Here is a 24,044-nt window from a genome sequence, read left to right on the forward strand (position 1 = left end):
AGCAAAAAAAAAGCACTTTATTTTTTTAACTATTTCTTCCCTTCTCCCTCGAAAGCGTGGTCTCTTCCTTGGATTTCAGTCTCATGGGCACTGGCAGTCCTCCAGCACCTTGCCCAAGCGGCATTCTTCCTGTACGAGGTTGAGTAGTGACTGTTTCGACATGCTTTTCGGCTGTGCTAGTTACCACAGCTGAACCTAATGCTATTCTCAGCCAATGCCCGCACTTTCCAGTAGAGGTCACTGGCTGAATTCTTCCCTAGCTCGGAGACACTTTTAAGGAATTTCAACTCTTCCCCCACTCTGCCAAAAAAGCAAATGAAAGTAGATTTGACTGACCATTTTAGTGTATACCTCTGCAAAAACATCAAAGTCTTCAAGTGAACTGTTCAGTAGTGAACACTCTGAAAATCAATCAATATGGAAACCAGAAAGAAACAAAACTTCCACATTGTGCACTCTGCTCACTATGCAGCATCACTACAAATCCTATTTTTCTTCCAGTGAGCTGCCCTGTTAATTTACCATGATGTTTGAACACAGTCACAGATGAAATGGAACACACACAAGACCAGAAAGCAACATAAATCTTCCCATTCTCTTTATAAGCTTATGGCTAGGAAGTTGGTAAAGCAGTACATTGCAACGTGAAGAGACAGTGAAGAAGAATGAGCATAAGGTTTGTGTTTGACATGCCCAGATATTTACCGTCAGCACTTTGAACTTTCCTCTTCAATTTTTGTATACTACAAAAGTACTTCATTGGCTGTAAAGAGCTTTGAGACATCTGGTGGCCATGAAAGGTGCTATATAAATGCAAGTCTTTCTTTATTTCTTTGTAAGTATTACTTTTATAAGATTTCTAATTTCTGAAGCTATTTAGGGTTACGAGAAATTGAACTTTTAAAATAAAGCTTGCTAATCTGAAAGCAAGTGATCCTCATGCCCAACATATCGATATTTAAAATGCACCTAAGCAAAGGGGGAAAAGCAAAGTTAAGCACCAAGATCCAAAATCAACCCCTTTTCTGTGGTGGTGCAGAAGAGCTGATGCGAATAGAAAGTTTAGTGCGATAAGACTGAGTAGAATGGGCCTATACCCTCTGCAGTTTAGAAGAATGAGAGGTGATCTCATTGAAACATACAAGATTCTGTGGGGGATCGACAGGGTAGATGCCGAAAGGTTGTTTCCCCTGGCTGGAGAGTCTAGAACTAGGGGGCATAATCTCAGGATAAGGGGTAGGCCATTTAAGTCTGAGATTAGGAGGAATTTTTTTTACTCAGAGGATTGTAAATCTTTGGAATCCTCTCTCCTAGAGGGCTGCAGATGCTCAGTCATTGAGTATATTCACGGCTCAGATAGATAGATTTTTGGACTCAGGGAATCAAGGGATATGGCGATCGGGCAGGTAAGTGGAGTTGAGGTCGAAGATCAGCCATGATCTTATTGAATGACAGAGCAAGCTCGAAGGGCCGTATGGCCTACTCCTGCTGCTAATGTTCTTGTTAACTTTTCAATGCAATAAACAAGATGAATCAGCCGATCCTCGTAAGACCAGACTGTAGTAAAGAAGCTGGCCTGTTTCAAGTGAACGTATTCTGCAGGTCAGGAGTTTAAAACCAGTACAACCAGTAAGCACTTTAAAACAAAGCTTAAAAGGTAGCACAGGTCCCCTGATGATTTAGTGGGGGAAAAAAACTATGATGTGGTACCAAGTCAGAGGGTCCCAGGTTCAATTCCAAGTTTGTACTGACTTAGCAGATCTCAGCCAAGGTAGTGGTTGCAATCAGCCTCAATGCCAAGGTCCTCAATTCCTCATCACTATCTAATGACCTCTCCTGGAAAGAGCCCAAGTGAACATTAGATGAGGAATGGACTGGGATCAGCTGTGATGACTTCCATAGCTGAGCAGTCATCCTCACACTAAAAGAGCAGCAACTTTGGGCAATTTCCTGGAGGGCTACCCAAGGAAACATAACCGAACACAAGTCAGCACCATTCAGGAGAACAGAGGTAAAAGGGGGAGAACATTGTATGGTAGTGGCGATGGGAAGTTACTCCAATTCGGGGTACACACAACTGATGAGTCTAAATTGACGTCTGAACGAGGCTATTCTTCTGCATATTCCCTTTCCTATTTTCTCACACTTTATTCCCATCCCACATTAACTATGTATTTTTTCAGTTCTCTTGGGGCTGGAAGTTGGCCAGCCTTGCGTCCGTTTTTTCGGCGATATTTCGCCATTTTTGGCGGAAAAAGGTGGTTAGGAAAATTGGTCAAAGTCTTGCGCTGGCGGTTTTGAAATACTGCTGAAAAGCGGACCACTGGCATGCAAGACGAAAAAAACCGCTATCGCTTTAAATTGGCCATTCAATGCACCCGTATTCTGGGTGAAAAAAAACACCCGAGAAAAGTCTGCGTTGCAGCCCCAGAAACAGCGGTAAGTATGAAGACCTGCAAAAAAGGCAAGTTAAAGTTTTTATTTTAAAATTAGTTTTCAGCGATTCGCTAGATAAGTGTCGTGAATGTTTTGGCATTTTTTATTTTTTGAAATTTTTTTGTTGTTGTGTTTCCCTTCCTCCCAGGGCCTGTCTTTTTAGCGGTAATTGGCCTCGGACTAAAGTTAGCGAGGACCGTGGTTTCCACCGCGAATCCTCATTCAACGCTGATTTTTACCGTTGGGCGCATTTTTTGACCAATGTTAGGCATTTAAAAAAATAGCGGAGTGATTAGCGATATTTTTGGCGAAAAGTGCTGAAAAAATATCGCTATCGCCAAAAGAGCAATTTCTAGCCTTTGATCTTTTCACCCTAGTTTTTGGCTGTGAACCTGTTCACCTTTCTTTGTTTAACTCTTGGCTTCTTGATTTTGCTTCAGTTGCAGTCCCTTTTCTTTAAATCTACTTGCAAGTGAAAACCAGATCAATGACACTGCACATTTACCACAGCCATCCGAGTGCCTTGCTATCATTTACTGAATGGAACAGACAACAGCTGACTTTTACCGTTGGGCGCATTTTTTGACCAATTTTAGGCATTTAAAAAATAGCGGAGTGATTAGTGATATTTTTGGCAAAAAGTGCTGAAAAAATACTGCTATCGCCAAAAGACCAATTTCTAGCCTTTGATCTTTTCACCCTAGTTTTTGGCTGTGAACCTGTTCACCTTTGGGAGTTGGACCTTAAGTGCAACTTTCGACCTGTCTTCAACTTCTAGAATTTGACTTGAATCTTCAAAGTGCCTCTACTCTCCAGGGTAGAAGAGAATACCAACAAGTACACAATAAAATGGACAAATCAAACTCAACTCATTCTTCTGTTGACCCATTGAATTTTATGTAGGATTAACAAAAAACATTTTTAACCCATAAAGTTCCAAAAGGGGACAATCATGATATAGCAAAAGGTCATATTGTGCTCCAGTAGTTTAAACAAATTAACCAAAGGGATCGCTGTCTTTTTACACCATAAAGTGCCACTGTGATTCAAGAATCACCATATTATGAAGAGTGCATTCATTTTTTTTTATATTCACACAAATACACTTTTGTGCAAACATCAGTAGAACATCTTTATATTGGTCACAAAAAGAGACAGTCATTTACAGTTCTAATGTCTTCATGGACCTTACTGTGGACTTTCATAATGGATCATCTTATAGGACCAACTTCCCAACCATACTTTCAAGCAGTTTAAAGAAAAATAAACACAAAACATGCCAATGCTCACTTATAAAGAAACAGCGCTTTTAAAAACAAAAACACAATAATGCTTGGGTTTTGGTCACATGCAGCACATGCAACATTGCGTGAACGCAGCCAAAGAATGAATGCAGAACTCTGGACTAAAGACAACTTGATGAGTAACAAGCTTTCAGTTCATACAAACCTCCAACATTAAATTGCTATGCCTGACATAAATGTTTTCACCCTCAATTTTCTTTGATCTCTTCTGTGAAATGAAAGAAGGGAAAAAAGAAAAGCACAGAAATTAAAATGTTGTTCTTGTGGCACTGCAAAGTAGCAAATAAAAGTGTTCAAAAAAAAAGTTCCATTAGCGCAGCAGAATCCACATACGATGACCATGGAACCACAAGAACACTCCCAAATTTGATCACCAAAAGAAAAAGCAGAATGAGGCAATTCACCATTGATGAAGGAACATAATGCGATTAAACAAGGGAAATGATGTTGGGTATACAAGGACAAAGACTCCCAAACATCCATCTATAAAAACACTGGAAAATGCTAACCTTACGCATTCGGACAACCTCTTCTTCTCCATCAGGCTTTTGCTGTTTAAACGTTGTGGAAAGAGATGAAGTTTAGTGATCCATGCCCAAGTGACTTTCAAAGTAAAAAAAAATCAATACATTTGAACTGTTTTCATTCCAACTCATGGAGACAAACCTGCGATTTTTCATTTGCTGTGGTAGGAATTGGTGTGATTTCAGTCTGCTTTGCAATGACCTGTGTTGATGTCAGAAATAAATTAGGACGGACTCATGATAAATTTTAAATTTCAAGTATACAATTTTACGTGTTAAGTTTGTAAAAGATTTTTCAAGACCAGGCTGAGAAATGTCATTTTACATTTCCAAACATTATACTTCTACAGCATTCACTCATTAATGGGTTAATAGACACGTGCTCCATTTCCAAATTTTTAAAAATTCAATTTGAATGCCAGTCTTTAATGTGAAAGGGAAGTTACTTCTGCAATCCAAGCCCCAATATGGATTTACTTTGTAAATTTTGATGTACATAACTGCAACAAATATCAATAAGCTCTATTTGTAGATACAAAAATAAGTTTTCTGTTCTAGCACTTCTTCCGTATATTTCTGGAGTCTCATTGCAGTAAGAATTTGGTACAGATTCAAGTTTAAATATTTTAACTACTGATGACAAAAAAAATTAAGACAAATAGTGTGAACTTTTTTTTAAAATGGAGATCTTCCAGTGCATCATCATCAGTTGTTGCTCTGATCCTCTTGCAGTATTATATTTAAAATGACAACACTCTCTCGTCTGCAGTACTGCCTCTGGTAATTATTTTAAATTTCATCGCACAGCCTCTATCTTACAGAGCTGATTGATTTTAAATCGGCAGCGAGAAGCTGGATTGAAGCCAAGAGAGAAAGCTGCCATTTAAATATCACAGTACTGCAGGAGTAGAATGGAGCAACAGCTGATACCAACATCTAATGTAATTGCTCTGGAATTATATTGTCACGTGGCCAACTGTCTAAAGAGAAATTGCTCTGCAGGATGGCTATCTGAGGGAAGATTATCTGACCCCCAAATAAGTTCACTCCCCTCTTCCTTCGCTTGGCCCAAAGAGGGATATACAATTCTTGTACTTTTATATGACAGTCATCATGTCAGAAAAGGTTCATTTTAAAATTAGACAATAACTGACTAGTACTGAAATTAAACATCAAGAGTATTGAGCTACAGATCTATTCACTTAAGACAAAGATTGCCACACCCTTTGGAAAATGCATTTAAAATACAAACAAAAAAGTTCAGCTCAAAGAATGTACCTCAACTTCCTGCACTGGTTCTGATCTTTTGTCAACTAGACGCTGCTCTTGTTTTATGTCCACCTTCGCTTCCTCTTTAGCTGCTTTTGATTCAGTCACTCCTGTTGTCTCAGCTGTGGGTGGGCTACTGGCTTCCACGGAATGACTTTGAGATATGGTTGGAGCAGAAGTAGTAACTGGCCTTGGGCTTTTGTCTGGCGTCACAACTACTACAGCTGTAATGAAATGCATCAAGATCGATCAATCACTGGTATTGTACAAGTAAGTTTAATACATATTTAGTATTTATCTCTGCATCTTAAATGCCGGAAAATGCAAAAATAGCCACTACAAATGTAAGAGAGTCTGAGTAAGCATGAATATTTTCAGGAATGTGAATGCCAGGCAGACATAAACAAGTTATTTTAAGCATAAACTGTTGCTAATCAGAAGTTGACTCGGATTTTCAGCAAACAGGTTTCAAAACAATCAGTTCTTAAATGCTGCTGACAAGCTTTCATCTTGCTTTTAGTGAATTTGCCAAATTATGGATTATATCAGAAGATAGAAGTCTGATCTGAATAAGCAGTGTAAAGTGCTGTGACATTTGGATTAGTGAAAACCAGAATTCCTGAATGAGATGGAGTGAGGCTCTCTCCTGCAGGAAGTCACACTCACTCTAATGTCAGGTCAGTTCTAGAACTTCTTTGGAGGGTGGGAGAAGGTCTTAACCCGTGAGAGTGAGGCCTGTCTGTTCCAAGTGAGCTCTGATCTGTCTGGAGTTGGCAGTCAGAATGGCTTTAATTACACTTTGCAAAGAGAAATTGCTGTGTGTGGCTTATCTTCCAAGGGGACCAATTAGGTCTTGTCATCAAGGGGGCCCAATCAGAGCTTTAGGTGTTACAAATAAACATGTCCATAGTCTACTTTTAATTCAAAATACAATGACATTTTTTCAGTCGTAAATTCCCACTTTCCCAAGTTATCTGCTGCTTAATTCAAATTATTAGATAATTCAAATTTGTTCACACAAAAACATTACTTTCAGTTATCAAGCTGAAATCTTCCTGGAAATCTTTACAGGAGTATTAACTATACCATGCCTCTCAATATCAACAGTACTTTAAGAGATGAGGGAATAATTAATGATCCAATGTTTATTTGCCACCATACTGAAAAGTTCATTTCTCAAGCAAAAAGTGTTTTGGTGTAATGTAAAGTATTTAATGATGCAAGTTGAAGAGACAAATGGGATTATAACTTCAGTTGGCCCAGATGTACAATGAGAGACTGAAATAGGCTACAAGTGCAAAGAGCTTGTTTATTCAGCCCTTCCACAATGATTCATCTACTTACTGCAGATTAGTCTTCAACACCTCAACTTACCAAAGAAAGGAGAATATATTTTGACAATGTTTTATGTTACAATTCAGGCCCAATTTTTGACATGGTGTCAATGTTTTTACTGCATTTAACATGCGCTTTTTTAAGCGGTTGCATGCTGTTTTGTGAAGCAATACAAATGTGCATCTCATAAGAACATAAGAAATAGGAGCAAGAAAAGGCCATACAACCCATCAAGCCTGCTCCGCCATTCAATAAGTTCAATGACTGAACTTGTACATCAATCCCACGATTCCGTTAGTGACTAAAAATCTATCGATCTCAGTCTTAAATATAAACGTCGACTGAGCATCCACAGCAGGGTAGGGTAGAGAAGTCCAAAGATTTACAACCCTCTGAGTGAAGAAATTTCTCCTCATCTTAGTCCTAAATGGTCTACCCCTTATCCTAAGACTATGTCCCCTGGCTCTGGACTTCCCCAAAATCGGGAACATTCTTCCTGCATCTAACCTGTCCAGTCCCGTCAGAATCTTACATGTTTCTGAGATCCCCTCTCATCCTTCTAAATTCCAGTGAATAAAATCCCAGTTGATCCAGTCTCTCCTCATATGACAGTCCAGCCATCCCTGGAATTAGTCTGGTGAACCTTTGCTGCACTCCCTCAATAGCAAGAATGTCCTTCCTCAGATTAGGAGACCAAAACTGAACACAATATTCCAGGTGAGGCCTCACTAAGGCCCTGTACAACTGCAATAAGACCTCCCTGCTCCTATACTCAAATCCCCTAGCTATGAAGGCCAACATACCATTTGCCTTCTTCACCGCCTGCTGTACCTGCATGCCAACCTTCAATGACTGATGTACCATGACCCTGAGACTATGACTCCTAGTTCTAGAGTTTCTAGGGAGGGGAAAACAGCCTTTCAGCATCTACCCGGTCAAGCACTCGACGAATTTTATACATTTCAATTACCTCTCATTCTTCTAAACGCCAGACAACATAAGCACATTCTACTTAATCTCTCCTCATAGGGCAGCCCTCTCATCCCAGAATCAATCTAGCAAACCTTAGATGCATCCCCTCCAAGGCAAGTATATCTTTCCTTAGGTAAGGAGACCAAAACTGTACACAGTACTCCAGTTGTGGTCTCAGCAAATCCCTACATAATTTCAGCAATACTTCCTTACCCAACCCTTTGCAATAAAGGCCAACATACCACTTGCCTTCCTAACTGCTTGCTGTATCTATGTTATCTTTCCGTAATGCGTGCACAAGGACCCCCAATCTCTCTGAATACCAATATTTATTAGTCTCCTACCTTTTTAAAAAAGTCTGCTTTTCCATTCTTCCTACCAAAGTGGATAATTTCACACATTATACTCCATCTGCCACCTTCTTGCCCAATCACTTAATCAGTCTATATAATTTTGCAGCCTCTTTGCATTATGCTCACAGCATACTTTCCCAACTAGCTTTGTATCATCAGCAAACGTGGATATACTACACTCAGTCCCCCTCATCTAAGTCATTGATGTAGATTGTAAGTAGCGGAAGCCCCAGCACTGATCTACTAGTTAGACCTTGCTTTCCTGAAAATGACCCGTTTATTCCTACTCTCTGTTTTCTGTCTGTTAACCAATCCTCTATCCATGCTATATTATGCCCAATCCCTCAAACCCTAATCTTGAGTAACAACCAATCGTTCTGAAAATCTCAAAACAACATAAGAGGATACAGTGCAAAGGATGCTTTTAATTTGGTTGCCTTGATAATATACAATCTGTTTCCAATTATGAAAAAAATATTCTTCAAAAGCAAGTCTGAGAATGTGGGACAGCCAATGTTTATCATACAAGTGTTGCACTAATGTTTCATAGAATGTAATGGGCAACAGATGCTGACGGTGAAATCTTTAAAAGTAAATATTATTTTCAACTTTGTACAAATCCAATTTTTTGATTTGTATCTATCGCAGGAGTCTGTGGATCGCTGGGATTGAAACTCCGAGGAACAAAATATCATCTGCACTTCATTAGCATTTAAAATAAATTATTTCGCTATCAAGATCTACGTTCACAGAGATATAAAACAAATTCTTTGATACGAACTACTACTACACTATAGAAGAGCAAGTCAGCATCATTCAGTAATAGAGAACCAGTACTAAGAAAAAGAAGATATGAGTTCTCGGATAATAGATTAGAATCATGCCCAGTGAACACTGCACCAGTTGATATGCACTGAGAAGCAGAACATTTGAATTTGGTTAAAAGAAACTTCAACTTGGAAAGTGGTTGGAAGAGTGAGAAAAGAATAATGAGAAAATTACAATTAGCCCACAACACTTTCAAATTCAAGTTTTTAACATCACAACAATATACTTTTGGCATTTCTGTTTACAGTTATTATAAGCTTCATAAAATGCTTCATAATAACCGCAAAACCACTCAATCCGGAACCATATTTCTGGCCTCGAGCGTTCCTTTTTAAATTTGCGTTAGTCTACCTGTGACTCTACCAATATTCCACCTTCATCCAATAATGGCTGTTTACATGATGTCGCTGGTGCCTACATTAACAGCCATCAAATTTCAACAAAAAAATGGTGTTAAGCACTTTAATGTGAAAACACATTATATAAATACAAGTATAATTATTTAGAGCAAATTGAGATCAGCCAGAAAGATTACGAATTAATCGACAAGTTCTGCTTTATTTTCCACAGAAGTTGACTTACCAATCAATTTCTAAATTTTTTATAATAACTTAGCACAGCAAGTAGATTTACCACGTAATCAGTTTAATCTAATCAGGCTTTCCCCAAAAAGCAATGAATTTGGATAAAAATGCAAGGTTTTGGGTAAGAATGTCAACATTTTGTATTCTAAAATAGTTGCCTGCAAGAGTTCCCATAAAAGCATGCTGAATTTAAACTACTTCAATATTATTTGACTATCTTCCTTGGCTTACAAGATGCCTTCTGACCAACTCAGCCAACAGCAAATTAATTGTGGGCCTTTTGTTACAGGGATTTAAAAGCTTAGGTTGTCTCTCTATCAAAACTTTTACTATCATCATCATAGGCAGTCCCTCGGAATCGAGGAAGACTTGCTTCCACTCTTAGCATGAGTTCTTAGGTGGCTGTACAATCCAATACGAGAACCACAGTCTCTGTCACAGGTGGGACAGATAGTCATTGAGGGAAAGGGTGGGCAGGGAGCTTGGTTTGCTGCATGCTCCTACCGCTGCCTGCGCTTGATTTCTGCATGCTCTTGGCGACGATACTCAAGGAGCTCAACGCCCTGCCGAATGCACTTCCTCCACTTAGGGCGGTCTTTGGTCAGGGACTCCCAGGTGTCAGTGGGGATGTTGCACTTTATCAGGGAGGCTTTGAGGGTGTCCTTGTAACGTTTCCTCTGCCCGCCTTTGGCTCGTTTGCCGTGGACGAGTTCAGAGTAGAGTGCTTGTTTTGGGAGTCCCGTGTCTGGCATGCGAACTATGTGGCCTGCCCAGCGGAGCTGATCAAATGTGGTCAGTGCTTCAATGCTGGGGATGTTGGCCTGGACAAGGACGCTAATGTTTGTGCATCTGTCCTCCCAGGGGATTTTCAGGATCTCGCAGAGACATCGCTGGTGGTATTTCTCCAGCGACTTGAGGTGTCTACTGTACATGGTCCCCGTCTCTGAACCATACAGGAGGGCAGGTATTACTACGGCCCTGTAGACCATGAGCTTGGTGACAGTTTTGCAAATGAGGTTATCTACTGTGCAAATCTCAAACTTGATCAAAATTTCCTTTTAATATTTTAGAATTCAAGGACATGTCCAGCAAAGAATGATTAAATTACTCCTGCTATCATAATATACTACAGGTATGCCAAATCAAAATGTCTGTCTAAATTCAGGTGTTTTTTATTCTTTCAAGAGTTCTGCAGCTTTCAGGATTTTAAATGAATGCACTAACACATGGCAAGCAGCTCATTATTCAACACATTAGAGATTTAAATGCCCGAGTGTCCTCACATACATCATTTTACATACAAATCCAAATTTTTCATCTCCTTGTTTTGCTGTCAAAGGCTTTGTTTAAACATTCAAAACAATTACAAAAGTACTCATTAGGTTCTAGAAGCCAGTTTCTTTTGAAAGAAAACTGTCTCAAAAAGCACAGGTTTTAATTTGCTTGGTTGCTTAGCTGGTCAGGGTACTTCGAACTAATGATACCAGGATACACAAAACTTTCCCAACACTAGCTAGGTATAAAGAGTTACAGAATCTGGATTAGTTGAAAAGACCAGTCAGATGTGTCTCCAGGTGAGACTTTTGATCGTAAATCATCACACCGAGCACATGAACACAAGAATTTCAAATGGTTAATGTAACAAGTCAAAGGGAGTTTGAAGAAAGGATAGAGTGAAGAAACAGGAGCACTGCAGAGCTTTCAAGCCAACAAACTGGTACCTGGCCGCTCTCTAGATACTTCAATGCATGTAGGTTCAGGATCTTCATCCACTGCCAATTCAATTGAAGTTTTTGGAAATTTACGTATAGCTGGAGAGAATGTACTTGTGGTTAGCACAATTACAGAATTTGTGGTTTCAGTCATTTGAAATGCATGAATTAGCACATCTGAGGAGTTGCAAAATTCCCTCAGGAGCAGTTAATATAGTGGTAAAGGTATGTGGTGTATCAATACTGAATATCAAATTTGACTTTTCTACAAAAAGGAGTTGGAGTTCGAGTTAAAAAGTTATTTTTCATGCAATTCAGTGTTGTTAAAAAAATTAAACCAGTTATGGTCTGTCCCATTAGGGTGAATGGGAAAAGTAACATTGATAGTGGAAAATTGGCCCCAAAACATTATATTTCTAATTGCTACATTGGAGAAATATTAAATATTTATTGCACAATGAGAACAGTGATTCTTAAAATCCAAACTCATCTAAAATGTTTTGTCAATTTAATTCAATTTTTCAAGCTCAGCCTCAAGTTTGTACTTACCTCCGTAGCAAATAAACTTGCCCCTTCTCAAATCAACCTTTTATTTCATATACAGTTACAGTTTTTATCAAATCACTTCAATAAAAATAGTTCTGTGTAGAACAAACAAAATGGTAAGCTAAATATTTGCTTTGTAAACAAAGTATTGATTTAGCTATAAACTATTACTATGTGCATAAATTTATAATGAAGTACTTCCTGAATAGCATTTCAAAATGGAGCACAAAAACAAAGTCAGCAAATAGAAAGCAATTTTCAAGAGACAAATGAAAGAAAGAAAGAATGAATTCCGCATCTAAAGTTTCGATCTGAATAGCAATTTGTTTTTAAAAGTTTAAACCCTGTCAAAAGTTAATTTCACACTAAGTATAGCAAAACATACTGTGTGCGCAAAACACTGGAAGTAAATAGTTAGTGACCCATTGTCACTTCAATCTAAATTGTAATCTAGGAATGAGATCATCAAAGTTAGTACAGTCCTTGAACTTTCTACAGAATTCTCAGAATCAGAAGGAATGTAAACTTCAAGACTTTATTTTTGCCAATCTTCCAATTCCTTTTCCAGATTCACTTTTTAATGAGCTCTATTTCAATTACAGGTTGAACCTCCCTTATCCAGAACCCTCAGGACCTGGCCTATTCTGGATAAGAGACTTTTCCGGACGAGGGGTGGTCACGTTAAATTGGATGGTATAAGTACTGAGCAAGGGGATAGCAAGGCTGGCTGGCTTGGGGCTGGGAGTGCGGCAGAGAGATCATGGGGTGGGGGGGAGAGAGAGAGAGGTGGTGGATCACGGGGGGCAGGTCAGCAATTGCGGGAGTCGGCAGCGAGGAAGGACTTCAATTTGTTCATGTCGGAGTTCTGCACTTGCGCCACCCGGTAGCTGGGAATGGTGCTGGACGAGGGGTGGTTCTGGATAAGGGAGTTCTCGATCAGGGAGGTTCAACCCTGTAGTTGATTACATGAAATGCTCTTTGCAGCTTTAAAAATACGCAGCACTTGGAAACAGCAAACGTTTGCAAATTTTGGTGCTGAGAGGAATGAAGATCAAATCTGACTGTAAATATTCATATCTATTATAATATCTACAAAGATTCCCTCCTTTTAACATACGAGCGAAAGTTAAGACCATCAAATCAGAAGCAAGAACCTCCAAACTTAAGATAAGAAAATGATATTTTTTGCAGAATGTTACATTACAAAGTCCTTGCCTTTCCCCTTCCTAAGTGTTAACAAATCCAATATTCCAGATCATAGATCGTTAGTGCTTTAAATTGATTATTATATATGTATTCAAAAAGGTTAGTTGGCCACCTTCATCTAATATGTATCTTCCAGTGAACCTGAAGTCAAACTGCAGAAATGGATGGAACATGCAACCAATTTAAAAAACAACATATTTTAAGTTTAAAAAATGTCCATCTATTTTCTATAGCTGCCCTCAGCAGGTTTGATACACAAACATTCCACAGAATATTGATGAGATCCTACATTTACAACCAAGTGACATGATCCTGCAGTTGTAATGATATAATTTGCAATCTCAGATAATTTTACCTCCATCAAGGCTTCTGGATGCCCGTTTGCTTGCAGTACGCTCAAACCGAGGGGCAGGTCTGTCAATCAGGGCACTTGCTTCCCTGGTCTGAGCCTGTGTTCGACCACTGTAACGGAATTTGGAGCCTAGGGACAGGAATTTGCTCTTCGCTGTGGATTCTGGTGTTGTTAGCCTATTAAGGGGAAAAGAGTCAAATTAAGTATCCTAAGCAAAGCTTTCAAGAATGCACTTGTAATTGATGTGTAAATATTATTTACTTGTCTCCCAATCTCTCGCCTTTTTTCTTGCAGGTGGTGAGTGCTACTGGTGATGGGACCTTACTAAGTAATCATTTTTCATGAGCGAGTGTTGGCAGGTTATGAACGATGGAGTGGATCATGTCTGACCCTGATCCTGCACTCAATTAACCTCCACGAAGCCAGCTTTCCAGGAGTGACATATAATTCCCACTCTACACCGCCGGGCCGCACCCCCCCCCCGCCCCTCCACCCGCTGTTGAGGCAAAATATAACTCCAGCTGATAACCAGTTGAGGTCAGCTAACTCAGCAGACCAGGAATCAAACCTTGGACTTTCTGGTCTGCATGACATAGTACTATACTGGGCAGTGCCTTTTTAATAAGCTATCCAGAGAGTCTTGTTTGGGCTCCACAGGAAATACTGGGGCTGAAATTGCGGTCGGAGGCTTCCACGGGCAATTGCCTCCAACCTGAAACATTTCTACTAAAGTACCTGGTGGTCCAAGAGGAGCGTGGGATTCCGGTGGGGAGGCCTTCTCTTCCCGCGCTCCCGTCCTCCAGGTTCCCACGCAGAAAATGCAGTCACGTGTGACTGCTCAGCCAATCAGGTACTGTATTCCCCAGCTTTCCCATTAATAGCAATGAGAACTCCGTATCTACCAGTTCTCATTGCTATTAATATGAGAAAAAAACCCAAACACACTAAACACAAAAAATAAAAAACACACCTCACATAATTAAAGTTAAAAAGTTCATAAATATCTTCGAGAAAAAAAAGTTCAAGTTTTTTCTCTCGATGTTTTTAAAATTATGGTTAAAAATAAATGTAACGTGGTGGACAGGGTTTTTAAAAATAATGTGTTTTTAAAATTTAATTTTATTATATTTTTGTATGTTTTTAAACTCTTACGCCTGTAAAAGTAGGCTATGCGCCTGCTTTTATCAGGCGCAAGAAGTTTGAGGACATTTGCTGGGCAAGATATGGATAAATACCGCAATCTTGTCCTTGCAAATGTCCTCGCTCCCGATATGCGTTGGATCTGTCAAGTTCCAGTTCGACAGATCAGAAAAGCTGGTTTTCAGGGCATGCGCATTGTGCACTGAAAACCAGCTTTTGCGATGCCTTCCCGAGTCCGTAGACACTCAGTACAGGCCCGGGGAGGTCGAGATGTCCAGGCCAATCTAAATACAAAATACTGCTTGTTTGGACTCCAATCAAAATGACAAAGTTTTAGTAAAATTAATATTTACCATAATGCAAAGATATTCTAACTGAAGATTATTGGGCAGCGCATAATTATCATTTTCATAAAAAGTACTTCCACAAAGTATTTTTTATGAAAATGATAATTAGGAGTTAATGAAAATTAAGGCCATTAAAAAATAATTTTCCTTCCACCCAGCATAATTTGCAATCTTCACATCACAATAATGAATTATTATCCTTACTTTAAGCTGGTATTTTTTTAAGAATGATATATTATAGAAACATAGAAAATAGGTGCAGGAGTAGGCCATTCGGCCCTTCTAGCCTGCACCGCCATTCAATGAGTTCATGGCTGAACATGCAACTTCAGTACCCCATTCCTGCTTTCTCGCCATACCCCTTGATCCCCCGAGTAGTGAGGACTTCATCTAACTCCTTTTTGAATATATTTAGTGAATTGGCCTCAACAACTTTCTGTGGTAGAGAATTCCACAGGTTCACCACTCTCTGGGTGAAGATGTTTCTCCTCATCTCGGTCCTAAATGGCTTACCCCTTATCCTTAGACTGTGACCTCTGGTTCTGGACTTCCCCAACATTGGGAACATTCTTCCTGCATCTAACCTGTCTAACCCCGTCAGAATTTTAAACGTTTCTATGAGGTCCCCTCTCATTCTTCTGAACTCCAGTGAATACAAGCCCAGTTGATCCAGTCTTTCTTGATAGGTCAGTCCCGCCATCCCGGGAATCAGTCTGGTGAACCTTCGCTGCACTCCCTCAATAGCAAGAATGTCCTTCCTCAGGTTAGGAGACCAAAACTGTACACAATACTCCAGGTATTATAGATTTGCCCTTACTTAATTGTGTACTTTTTTTAAATGATACATTATAGATGATGATATTTAAGTAAACTACTTAGGAGAAGCAAAAATTTAAATTTAAATTGAGAATGATTTTTATGATCATTCTAAGTAATCTGACAGCATGGAGATGGAATGTTTTCTACAGCATTTCGTTCTTGCTCTGGACAAAATGTCTTAACTTTTCCAACTGCAACAGCTGAAACAGGACAAACAAACACCTTGAAGTTAATGCATAAAGTGACCATTACTCTGACAGTGGGGACAAGTGCTGAAGCGTTATATCAAGGCTCTGTCTGCCCTCTCAGGTGGATGTAAAAGATTCCATGGCACTATTTTGAATAAGAGCAATGGTGTTTTTCCTGGCGTCCTGGTCAATATTTACCCCTAAATCAACACCACTAAAACAGATTGCTATTTGTGGGACCTTGCTGTTTGCAAATTGGCTGGTGCGTTTTCTACATTACAACAATGACTAGAATTCAGAAGTACATCATTGGCTGTAAAGCATTTGGGACGTGCTGAGGTCGTGAAAGCTGCTATATAAATGCAAGTTCTTTCTCTTTAAAACAGGTTCACAGTGAGCCAAAATAGAGCACTTCTGATTTATTAAGAAATACCAATTGTAGCCCAGTTCATACGGTTTTGTCTGCTGTATCTCTCAAAATGTCCCTTCTAGATAAACAGTGCTCTATGCTTAGTGAGAGCTTAGGGAACAATAATAAGCTGAACCTGGATAGTTTACTCCAGAACTCAAGTCACCCCACATAGACAGGTGCAGGTTCAGGAAAAGGAGTGTGTTACTGACAGTCAGTAGGGCAAGGGGAACCTAGCAGAGGCAGGGAAGGAGGGACTATAGAATCTAGTCCTGTCCAACAGGTACGATGCACTTGCTATCTGAAAGGCTGTGTGAAGGACACCCACAATGCTGACCAATTCACTGTGGAGCAGAAGGCAGTACAAGGATGGGGGCAGGTGAGAAACTAGAACAGAAAGGTTGTAGTTATGAAGAATTTGATAATCAGGGTGATAGATAGCATCCTCTGCAGTCAAAACCAAAGTCCCGTGGGGGTGGGGGTGTTGCCTACCTGGTGCCAGGGTAAGGGATATTTCAAAACAGTTGGAAAGAGAACTGGAAAGGAGGAAGATTGAAGAACCAACTTGGTCCATGCTGGGTCCAACGACATAGGAAAGAACAGGGAGAAGGCCCTGTTGAGAGAGTATTAGGAGTTAGGAGCTAAATTAAAAAGCAGGACCTCGAGGGTAATAATCTTGGGATTATTATCCGAGCCAGTGTAAATTGGCATAGGGACAAACAGATCAGGAAAGTAAATATGTGGCTGAAGGATTGATGTGGGAAAGAGGGATTCCATTTCATGGAACATTGGCATCAGTACTGGAATAGGAAGGGGCTGTACCACTGGTGTGAGCTGCACCTGAATGCATTTGGGACCAAGACCCTAGCTGAAAGGTTAAACAGGGTTGTAGAAAGGATTTTAAACCAATAAAAGGAGCCGGGGTGGGGTGGGGGGGGAGTTCTGGAGTGAGAGTTCAGGCAGAAATAATAATAAAAGTGAAAATAGCCTAAAAGGCAAGAAAAAAAAAAAGAGAGCAAAGTCCAGATCATAAGTAGTGTTAACGCTAATATAAATAATTACGGTTCAGAAAAAAATATTGGAAATAATAACAAAATAACAGATATAAAAATACAACAGGAGTGACGAAAAATAAGAAGTGAGATAAGTTAAAAAGTGAGAGAAAAACAGTATCAGGGCAAAAAGGGAGGGTAGGGTCTGTTGCTCAACTAAGAGTTCTATACACAAATGCACAGCTTAAAGGGTATGATGTAGTAGTCATCATGGAGATAAGCTGGGCATGACTGGGAGATAAATATTGCAGGTTATAAGGACTTTAGAAAAGGACAGGGAAATTGGAAAAGGAGTTGCAATATTGATAAAAGGAGACTATTACAACATTAGAAAGAGGGAATAGCAGCCAGGGTGAGCAGGCAGTCGAAACTCTGGGGAGAATCGAGGAGTAGAAACTTTGACATCTCAGACACCGTATCGTGTCTTGCCGTTTTCTGCCACAGGTTGGCTCTTCTGATCCAGGAAAAAAGAGAGTGAAGCCAGTCAGAAGCATGGCAGTCAGACATTTTGCTGAGAAACTTTAACTTGTTAGTTAGGAATTAGACCTCTGTTAAAGTGATCCCTCCAGAACCACAGTTATAAGTAATTTCTCTTTATTGCTGCTTTATCTGATTGTTTTTGGATTATTGTATTGTTTCCTTTGATGTACTGCAAGAAATCTAGAGTGTGTTCCTTGTTTGTATTTCTACAGTTCACCGTGCACATATTAAAAGGATATGGATTCCGAAGCTCTGATTTTTGGCCATATTTCTTGGTGTTGCAGTTGACACTAGCTGATGAAATTAGAGTTATCGTTTGCCTCAAGATACATTCTTACAGCAGCCAGTACAATGGTCTGCTCTCCAATAGCAGCTACACAAAGCAGGAGAGCTATTGGAATCAATTGGAATAGCAAGGGTTGTTTGTGCATTCTCCTTCCCACCTTTTCACATAACCAACACAATCCTTGCTCCCTTCCCACTGATTGATGCTCCTGGACCAAAGTATGCCTTGCTTTCTAGGTTTATGATATTCTCTCATCTTCTGCATTCTCTGAAAGTCCATGTGTGAATTGGTAACTAGAGGGAGATCCAACACACAGGTCTCAGTGCCAGAAGCCTACTGCAGAATTAGCCATCTTCCTGAACTTGTGAAGGAGATTTGCAAATGCGAAGGATTATATCTTAGACTTTAAATGCTTTTAACTTAATGGATTGGAAAATTTGTTTTCTTTACAAGTGTCCTAACTTTATTAGCATCATGTGTTGTACACGCACCTGAAAAAGGTGTGATTTTCCACGCATACCTTCCATAATTTTTTGGCAGCACGATAATTGGGCAGCTTGAAACCAATAGTGCTTTCACACTGATCCTGAAAAAGGAACACAAAACACATTAGCAGTCCTGTGAACAGCTGGTGCAGAGTTATGAACACTCTTCCAAAAATGTCATGCGAAATAAAACATTTAAAAAAAATACTGCAAATCAAACTGCAGTTCAAAGTTTTAAAAGTATTGTCCTTAGGCAATGTATTGAGACAACTGCCCATCTTCTGTATTTTGATACATTTCTTCTATAAATGTTTGGCTGGTATTAAGAAATGTAATATGTTTAGATGATTACGCTAATGAATTACATATGCATCACAAACATTTAACCATTCGGGAGGAGCGGAGGAAAAATGCATTATTGTCAGGCCTGTTGGAAGCAAGTCCATATGAAAGCATGCAATGCCCTTTGAGTATCAACATAGGCCATTTAGCCCTTTGAGCCTGTTCTGCCAATCAATAAGATCATGACTGATCTGTACCTTAACTCCATCACTTACCCACTTTGGTTCCATATCCCTTAATATCCTTGCCTAACAAAATTCTATTAATTTCAATTTTTATATTTTCAATTGACCCCCAGCCTCAACAAGTTTTTGGGCGAGTTTCAGATTTCCACTACCCTTTGTGTGAAGCAGTGCTTCCTGCCATTACCTAGCTCTAATTTTAAGCTTATGCCTCTTTGTTCTCCCCCACCCGCCACAGGAAATAATTTCTCTCTATCTACCCTATCAAATCCTTTAATCATCTTAAACTCTTCAATTAGATCACCCCTTAATCGTCTATACTGAAGGGAATACAAGCCTAGTCTATGCAACCTAATTTCAATTTTAACTCTTTTAGCCCCAGAGTCATTCTGGTGAAATTACACGGCACCCACTCCAAGGCCAATATGTCCTTTGTGAGGTGCAGTGACCAAAACTGAACGCAGTACTCCAGATTCGGTCCAACCAGAGCTGTAGCATAACTTCTACCCCTTTGTATTGCAGCCTCCTTGAGATGAAGGCTAACCATTCATTATAGCCCTTTAATATTATTTTTCATATCTGTCCACTAGCTTTTAGTGATTTCTGTACATGGACCCCTAAATCTCTCTGCTCCTCCACAGTTCCTAGCTTCTCACCCTTTAGAAAATACTTTGATCTACCTTTCTTGGGTACAAAGTGGATGACCACGCACTTCCCCACATTGAACACCATCTGCCAGTTTTGCTCTCGCTTTTAATCGATCAATGTCCCTTTGCAACTTTCATCTACCCAAGGCTGAGGCCCCGGTACAGATCCCTGGGGACAGCACGAGGCACATCTTGTCAATTGGAATACACACTCGTTATCCTTACTCTCCGCCTCCTGATCAATTCCCTAACCATGTCAAAAGATTGTCTCCAATTGCATGTGCTTTCATTTAGGGTAGTCCCTTGTGTGGAAAAGGCAGAAAATTTAGGGAATAACAAGGTAGTAATTTAAACAGCAGGGTCCAAATAACATCCAATTGTAGGGTGCAAATTCAAAGTTTATCCTTCTAGATAAACCACATGTTGTGATACTGAGCCATATGGTCGCAAATTTGATCTATGATCTGTGATAAGCAAGCAGATCTCAGCCAAGTCAGCTACTGGCCTCAACATCCCTACACAACAGGGGTGGGGATTGCAAAGGTCACAAAAATAAAATTATACAGCTAAAGCTCCCACTCTTGATTGTTACCCATTTAATCCTGCTGGAAGTGTGTGGAATATGGATATCAATTGACTGTAATGTCCCACATCATGGATAAACTGCCGACAAACAGTCACATTATAACAATGATCACCTGAGAACGGAAGGATTAAAAGGCAATCAGTTGAACTATATGCCAGAATGAATTACTGCTTTCATGAGAGTAATTGGGAAAATAAGGAAAAAATGAGGGGATAAAATAAAATGCAATCTTTATAAAACAAGACCCTGACAAGTGTAATTTATTCTTTCCACAGGTAGATGGTGCCACATATCTATTTTCTAAAGCCTCCAAAATTTACATTCTGATTCCATGTTTTACCAGCGCCCATAGGTAGATGGCGCCACATACTCAGTTTCACAACACAAGAAATTTCAAATATATAAACCCATCCACATAGTGTAATGGGGAATTGGAGAGATACAAAACATACACAGTGGGACAGTGATTTACTGAAAATGAACATTAAATGGACTCATAACTCAAGGCTGAATATTGCTAAAACATCACAAACAGATTATCTGATTGTATATCATAGCTATGGCACCTTGCTGTGTGCAGATTTTCTGTTGACTTTGCTTGCAATACAGCAGTGATTACATTTCAAATGTGCTTAATTGGCTGTAAAGCACTTTGGAATGTTGTGAGTTGTGAAAAGCCCGATATAAATGCAAATTCTTTCTTTCAAATATACATTTGTTTCAATGCTTGTGTTAAGTGAAATTAGCTTGATTGGATAAGAACCTCAACTAGCAGTGGATAATTAAAGTTACTGAGTAGCAATTACATTTTTGATAGAAATTTACTTGCCCACTCCCGTGTGCTTTTCCCTCTGTTCCCATTAAATAAAGGACGCGTTTATTTGTACTGCCAAAATGGCCGCCATGCACCACACTTTGGTCCCCTTGGAGGTTAAGCCACACACTGAAGTTTCACAGGAATGTGTAACGGAAACTGTCTATCCCAAGGTCTCACTGACTTTGCAAATTGTAACTCAATCCACTTTGACTTCCTTAAGTGACATAGGACAGAGCTCCCCAGAAGACAGCCGAAGTGCCTTACCCCAGTCCAATTGTATGCCTCCCCCAGCCGAAGTGCCTTACCCCAGTCCAAATACATCCCTCCCCCAGCCAAAGTGCCTTACCCCAGCAGAAGTGCATCCTCGCCCGCCCCCCACGACCATAGATGGGGCATTGTGTACAGATTGTTAACCGGTTTATTGGGTATGAAGTGAATAGTGAGTGTCGTGACTTCTGGATACCATCTACTCCAACGATGTCCCTTGTAGAGGGTTGGAAGAACGTGATCCATCTTCCCAGAGTTCCCTCTCTCCCCTCTGACCGCCCCCCCCACCCGTGTCTCTCTCTCCCCCCACCCGTGTCTCTCCCCCCCCAGCCTCTCTCTCTCTCGCCATCGGGCCCACACCGGCCAGGGGCGGGGGGCGAAGAGAAAGAGAATCAGAGCCTCAGGTCCTGCTTCTCGGCACCATGCGCATGGAATGATTCGGGCCTGGGAGGGGGGCGGATCTTGACAGGGTGCGGGGTTTGTCGCCTGTCGGTCAAAAAAAGTGCAGTACAAATAGTTACATCGTTAAATAAAACAAAGTTGCTGGAACCGATATGTAGATTTGGAGTGGTTGCTTGCATCAACATTCTGCATTGCCCTCTGCTCATGCATGCTGTTACAGCAGCCGTGTATCTATAGCACCTCACAGTACCAGCCTGCAGTGCAGCATGGGCCACACTTTCCTCAGCTCCATGGGAGAAGGTTGCTGGATCCGTGCTGGCCAGCCAGGGGGGGGGGGGGGGGGGGGGGGGGGGGGCAGAAGACCATCGAAAGGGGATCGGGGGGGTGGGGGTAAGAGAGAGAGAGAGAGAGAGAGAGAGAGAGAGAGAGAGAGAGAGAGAGAGAGAGAGAGAGAGAGAGAGAAAGAAAGAGAGAGAGAGAGAGAGGATTGGGGGGGGGGGGGGAAAGAGATAAAGAGAGCGGATCAGAGGGAGAGAGAGAGAGAGAAAGGGAATGGAGGGGGCAGATAGAGAAGGGAGAAGGAATCGGGGGGGTGCGGTGGAGGAGAAGAGTGAGAGTGGGAATCGGAGGGGGGTGAAAGAGAGATAGAGACAGAGGATGGGGGGGGGGGGGGGGAGAAGGAGGTCATGAACCTGGTGGGGGGAGGAACTTGGGTAGGGAGAGGTGGTCAGGAACATGAGGGAAGAGAGGAAGTCTGAAATTTGGGATGGGGGAGGGGAAGGTCATCAGAAACTTGCAGGGTGGGTGGGGTAGTAGTTCAGGAACTGGGAGTGGCGGGGGGGGGGGGGGGAAAGGGGGAGGAGAAGGCGGTCAGGAACTTGTTTTGGGGGGCAGGGAGGTCTTAACCGGAGAGGTGAGCACTGTCTGTTCCAAGTGAACTCTTCTGTCTGGAGTCAGGAGTCAGCAGTCAGAATGGCTCGAATTACACTTTGCAAAATAATTGATTACATAGTCGGAAGGATATAATTACATCCCGGAGAAACTGCTAGGTGTGTCTCATCATCCAAAGGGATCAATCAGCAATTCGGTCAGGTCATCCAAGGGGACTAATCAGAACTTTTTTGTTGCAAATGCACACGACCGTATAGATTTGCATCCAGTACCTTCATGGGTGCATTATTGACTGCTGGTGTAACTTTTAAATTCTCCACTATCACTGGCACTTATTTGTGTTGTAATGACAAGATCCCACGAGAATAAGACTTTTTCTTTGAGCCAAAAACACACAGGCAAGAATCTATAAAAGGAAAGTGGTCATGAAACCTGTGGTTCTCACTATAAGGCATGCTGCCGTCCTAGTGTATAAATTGCATTTGCAGCAACTTCTCTCAGTAAAAAGGGGAAGTAGCACGTAGGGTGTGAACAGAAGTCAAGCACAAATCCACAACTTATATCAAACTACCCCAAAATAGGAACACTAAATTGTTTCTGAAGATACTGTGCCCCCTGTGTTGGTCCAGAGAGAGAGAGAGAGAGAGAGAGAGAGAGAGAGAGAGAGAGAGAGTCCAAATTAAATCCATTAACCACTACTGTTTTCTGTCTTTTCACCAACTCTTATCCACGCGGTCATATTCCACTCTATTCAATGCCTCAAACCTGGCACCAAGCTCATGGTCTACAGGGCAGTAGTGATACTTGCCCTCCTATATGGCTCAGAGACGTGGACTATATACAGCAGACACCTCAAAGTGCTGGAGAAGTACCACCAGTGCTGCCTCCGCAAGATCCTGCAAATCCATTGGCAGGACAGACACATCATTATCAGTGTTCTCACTCAGGTCAACATCCCCAGCATTGAAGCATTGACCACGCTCGATCAGCTCCGTTGGGCGGGCCACATCGTCCGCATGCCCGACACGAGACTCCCAAAGCAAGCGCCCTACACGGAGCTTCGACATGGCAAGCGAGCCCCAGGTGGGCAGAGAAAACGCTTCAAAGACACCCTCAAAGCTTTCTTGACAAAGTGCAACCAACTCCTGGGAATCCCTGGCCCAAGACTGCCCAAAGTGGAGGATGGGCATCCAGGAGAGCATTGAGCACCTCAAGTCCCATCGCCGAGAGCATGCAGAAAACAAGCGTAAAAAGTGGAAGGAGCATGCGTCAACCCAGGCTCC

General features: G+C 41.0%; 1 protein-coding gene across 5 annotated transcripts in view; it reads right to left on the reverse strand.

The window, feature by feature from the left end:
* The window catches only part of LOC139279745 (protein 4.1-like), a 138,633-nt gene that overhangs the window by 35,790 nt on the left and 78,799 nt on the right, over window positions 1-24,044 (reverse strand). For all 5 annotated transcript variants that reach the window (XM_070898938.1, XM_070898936.1, XM_070898937.1 and 2 more), the window contains exons 10-16: window positions 18,634-18,728; window positions 13,425-13,597; window positions 11,327-11,416; window positions 5,543-5,757; window positions 4,407-4,466; window positions 4,250-4,291; window positions 3,886-3,948 (exon numbers count right to left, since the gene is read on the reverse strand). In XM_070898938.1, coding sequence (XP_070755039.1) covers window positions 3,886-3,948; window positions 4,250-4,291; window positions 4,407-4,466; window positions 5,543-5,757; window positions 11,327-11,416; window positions 13,425-13,597; window positions 18,634-18,728 — 738 coding nt within the window. The remainder of the gene's footprint in view (window positions 1-3,885; window positions 3,949-4,249; window positions 4,292-4,406; window positions 4,467-5,542; window positions 5,758-11,326; window positions 11,417-13,424; window positions 13,598-18,633; window positions 18,729-24,044) is intronic.

Source organism: Pristiophorus japonicus, chromosome 14 (genome assembly GCF_044704955.1).
Source record: "Pristiophorus japonicus isolate sPriJap1 chromosome 14, sPriJap1.hap1, whole genome shotgun sequence".
NCBI lineage: Eukaryota > Metazoa > Chordata > Chondrichthyes > Pristiophoridae > Pristiophorus > Pristiophorus japonicus.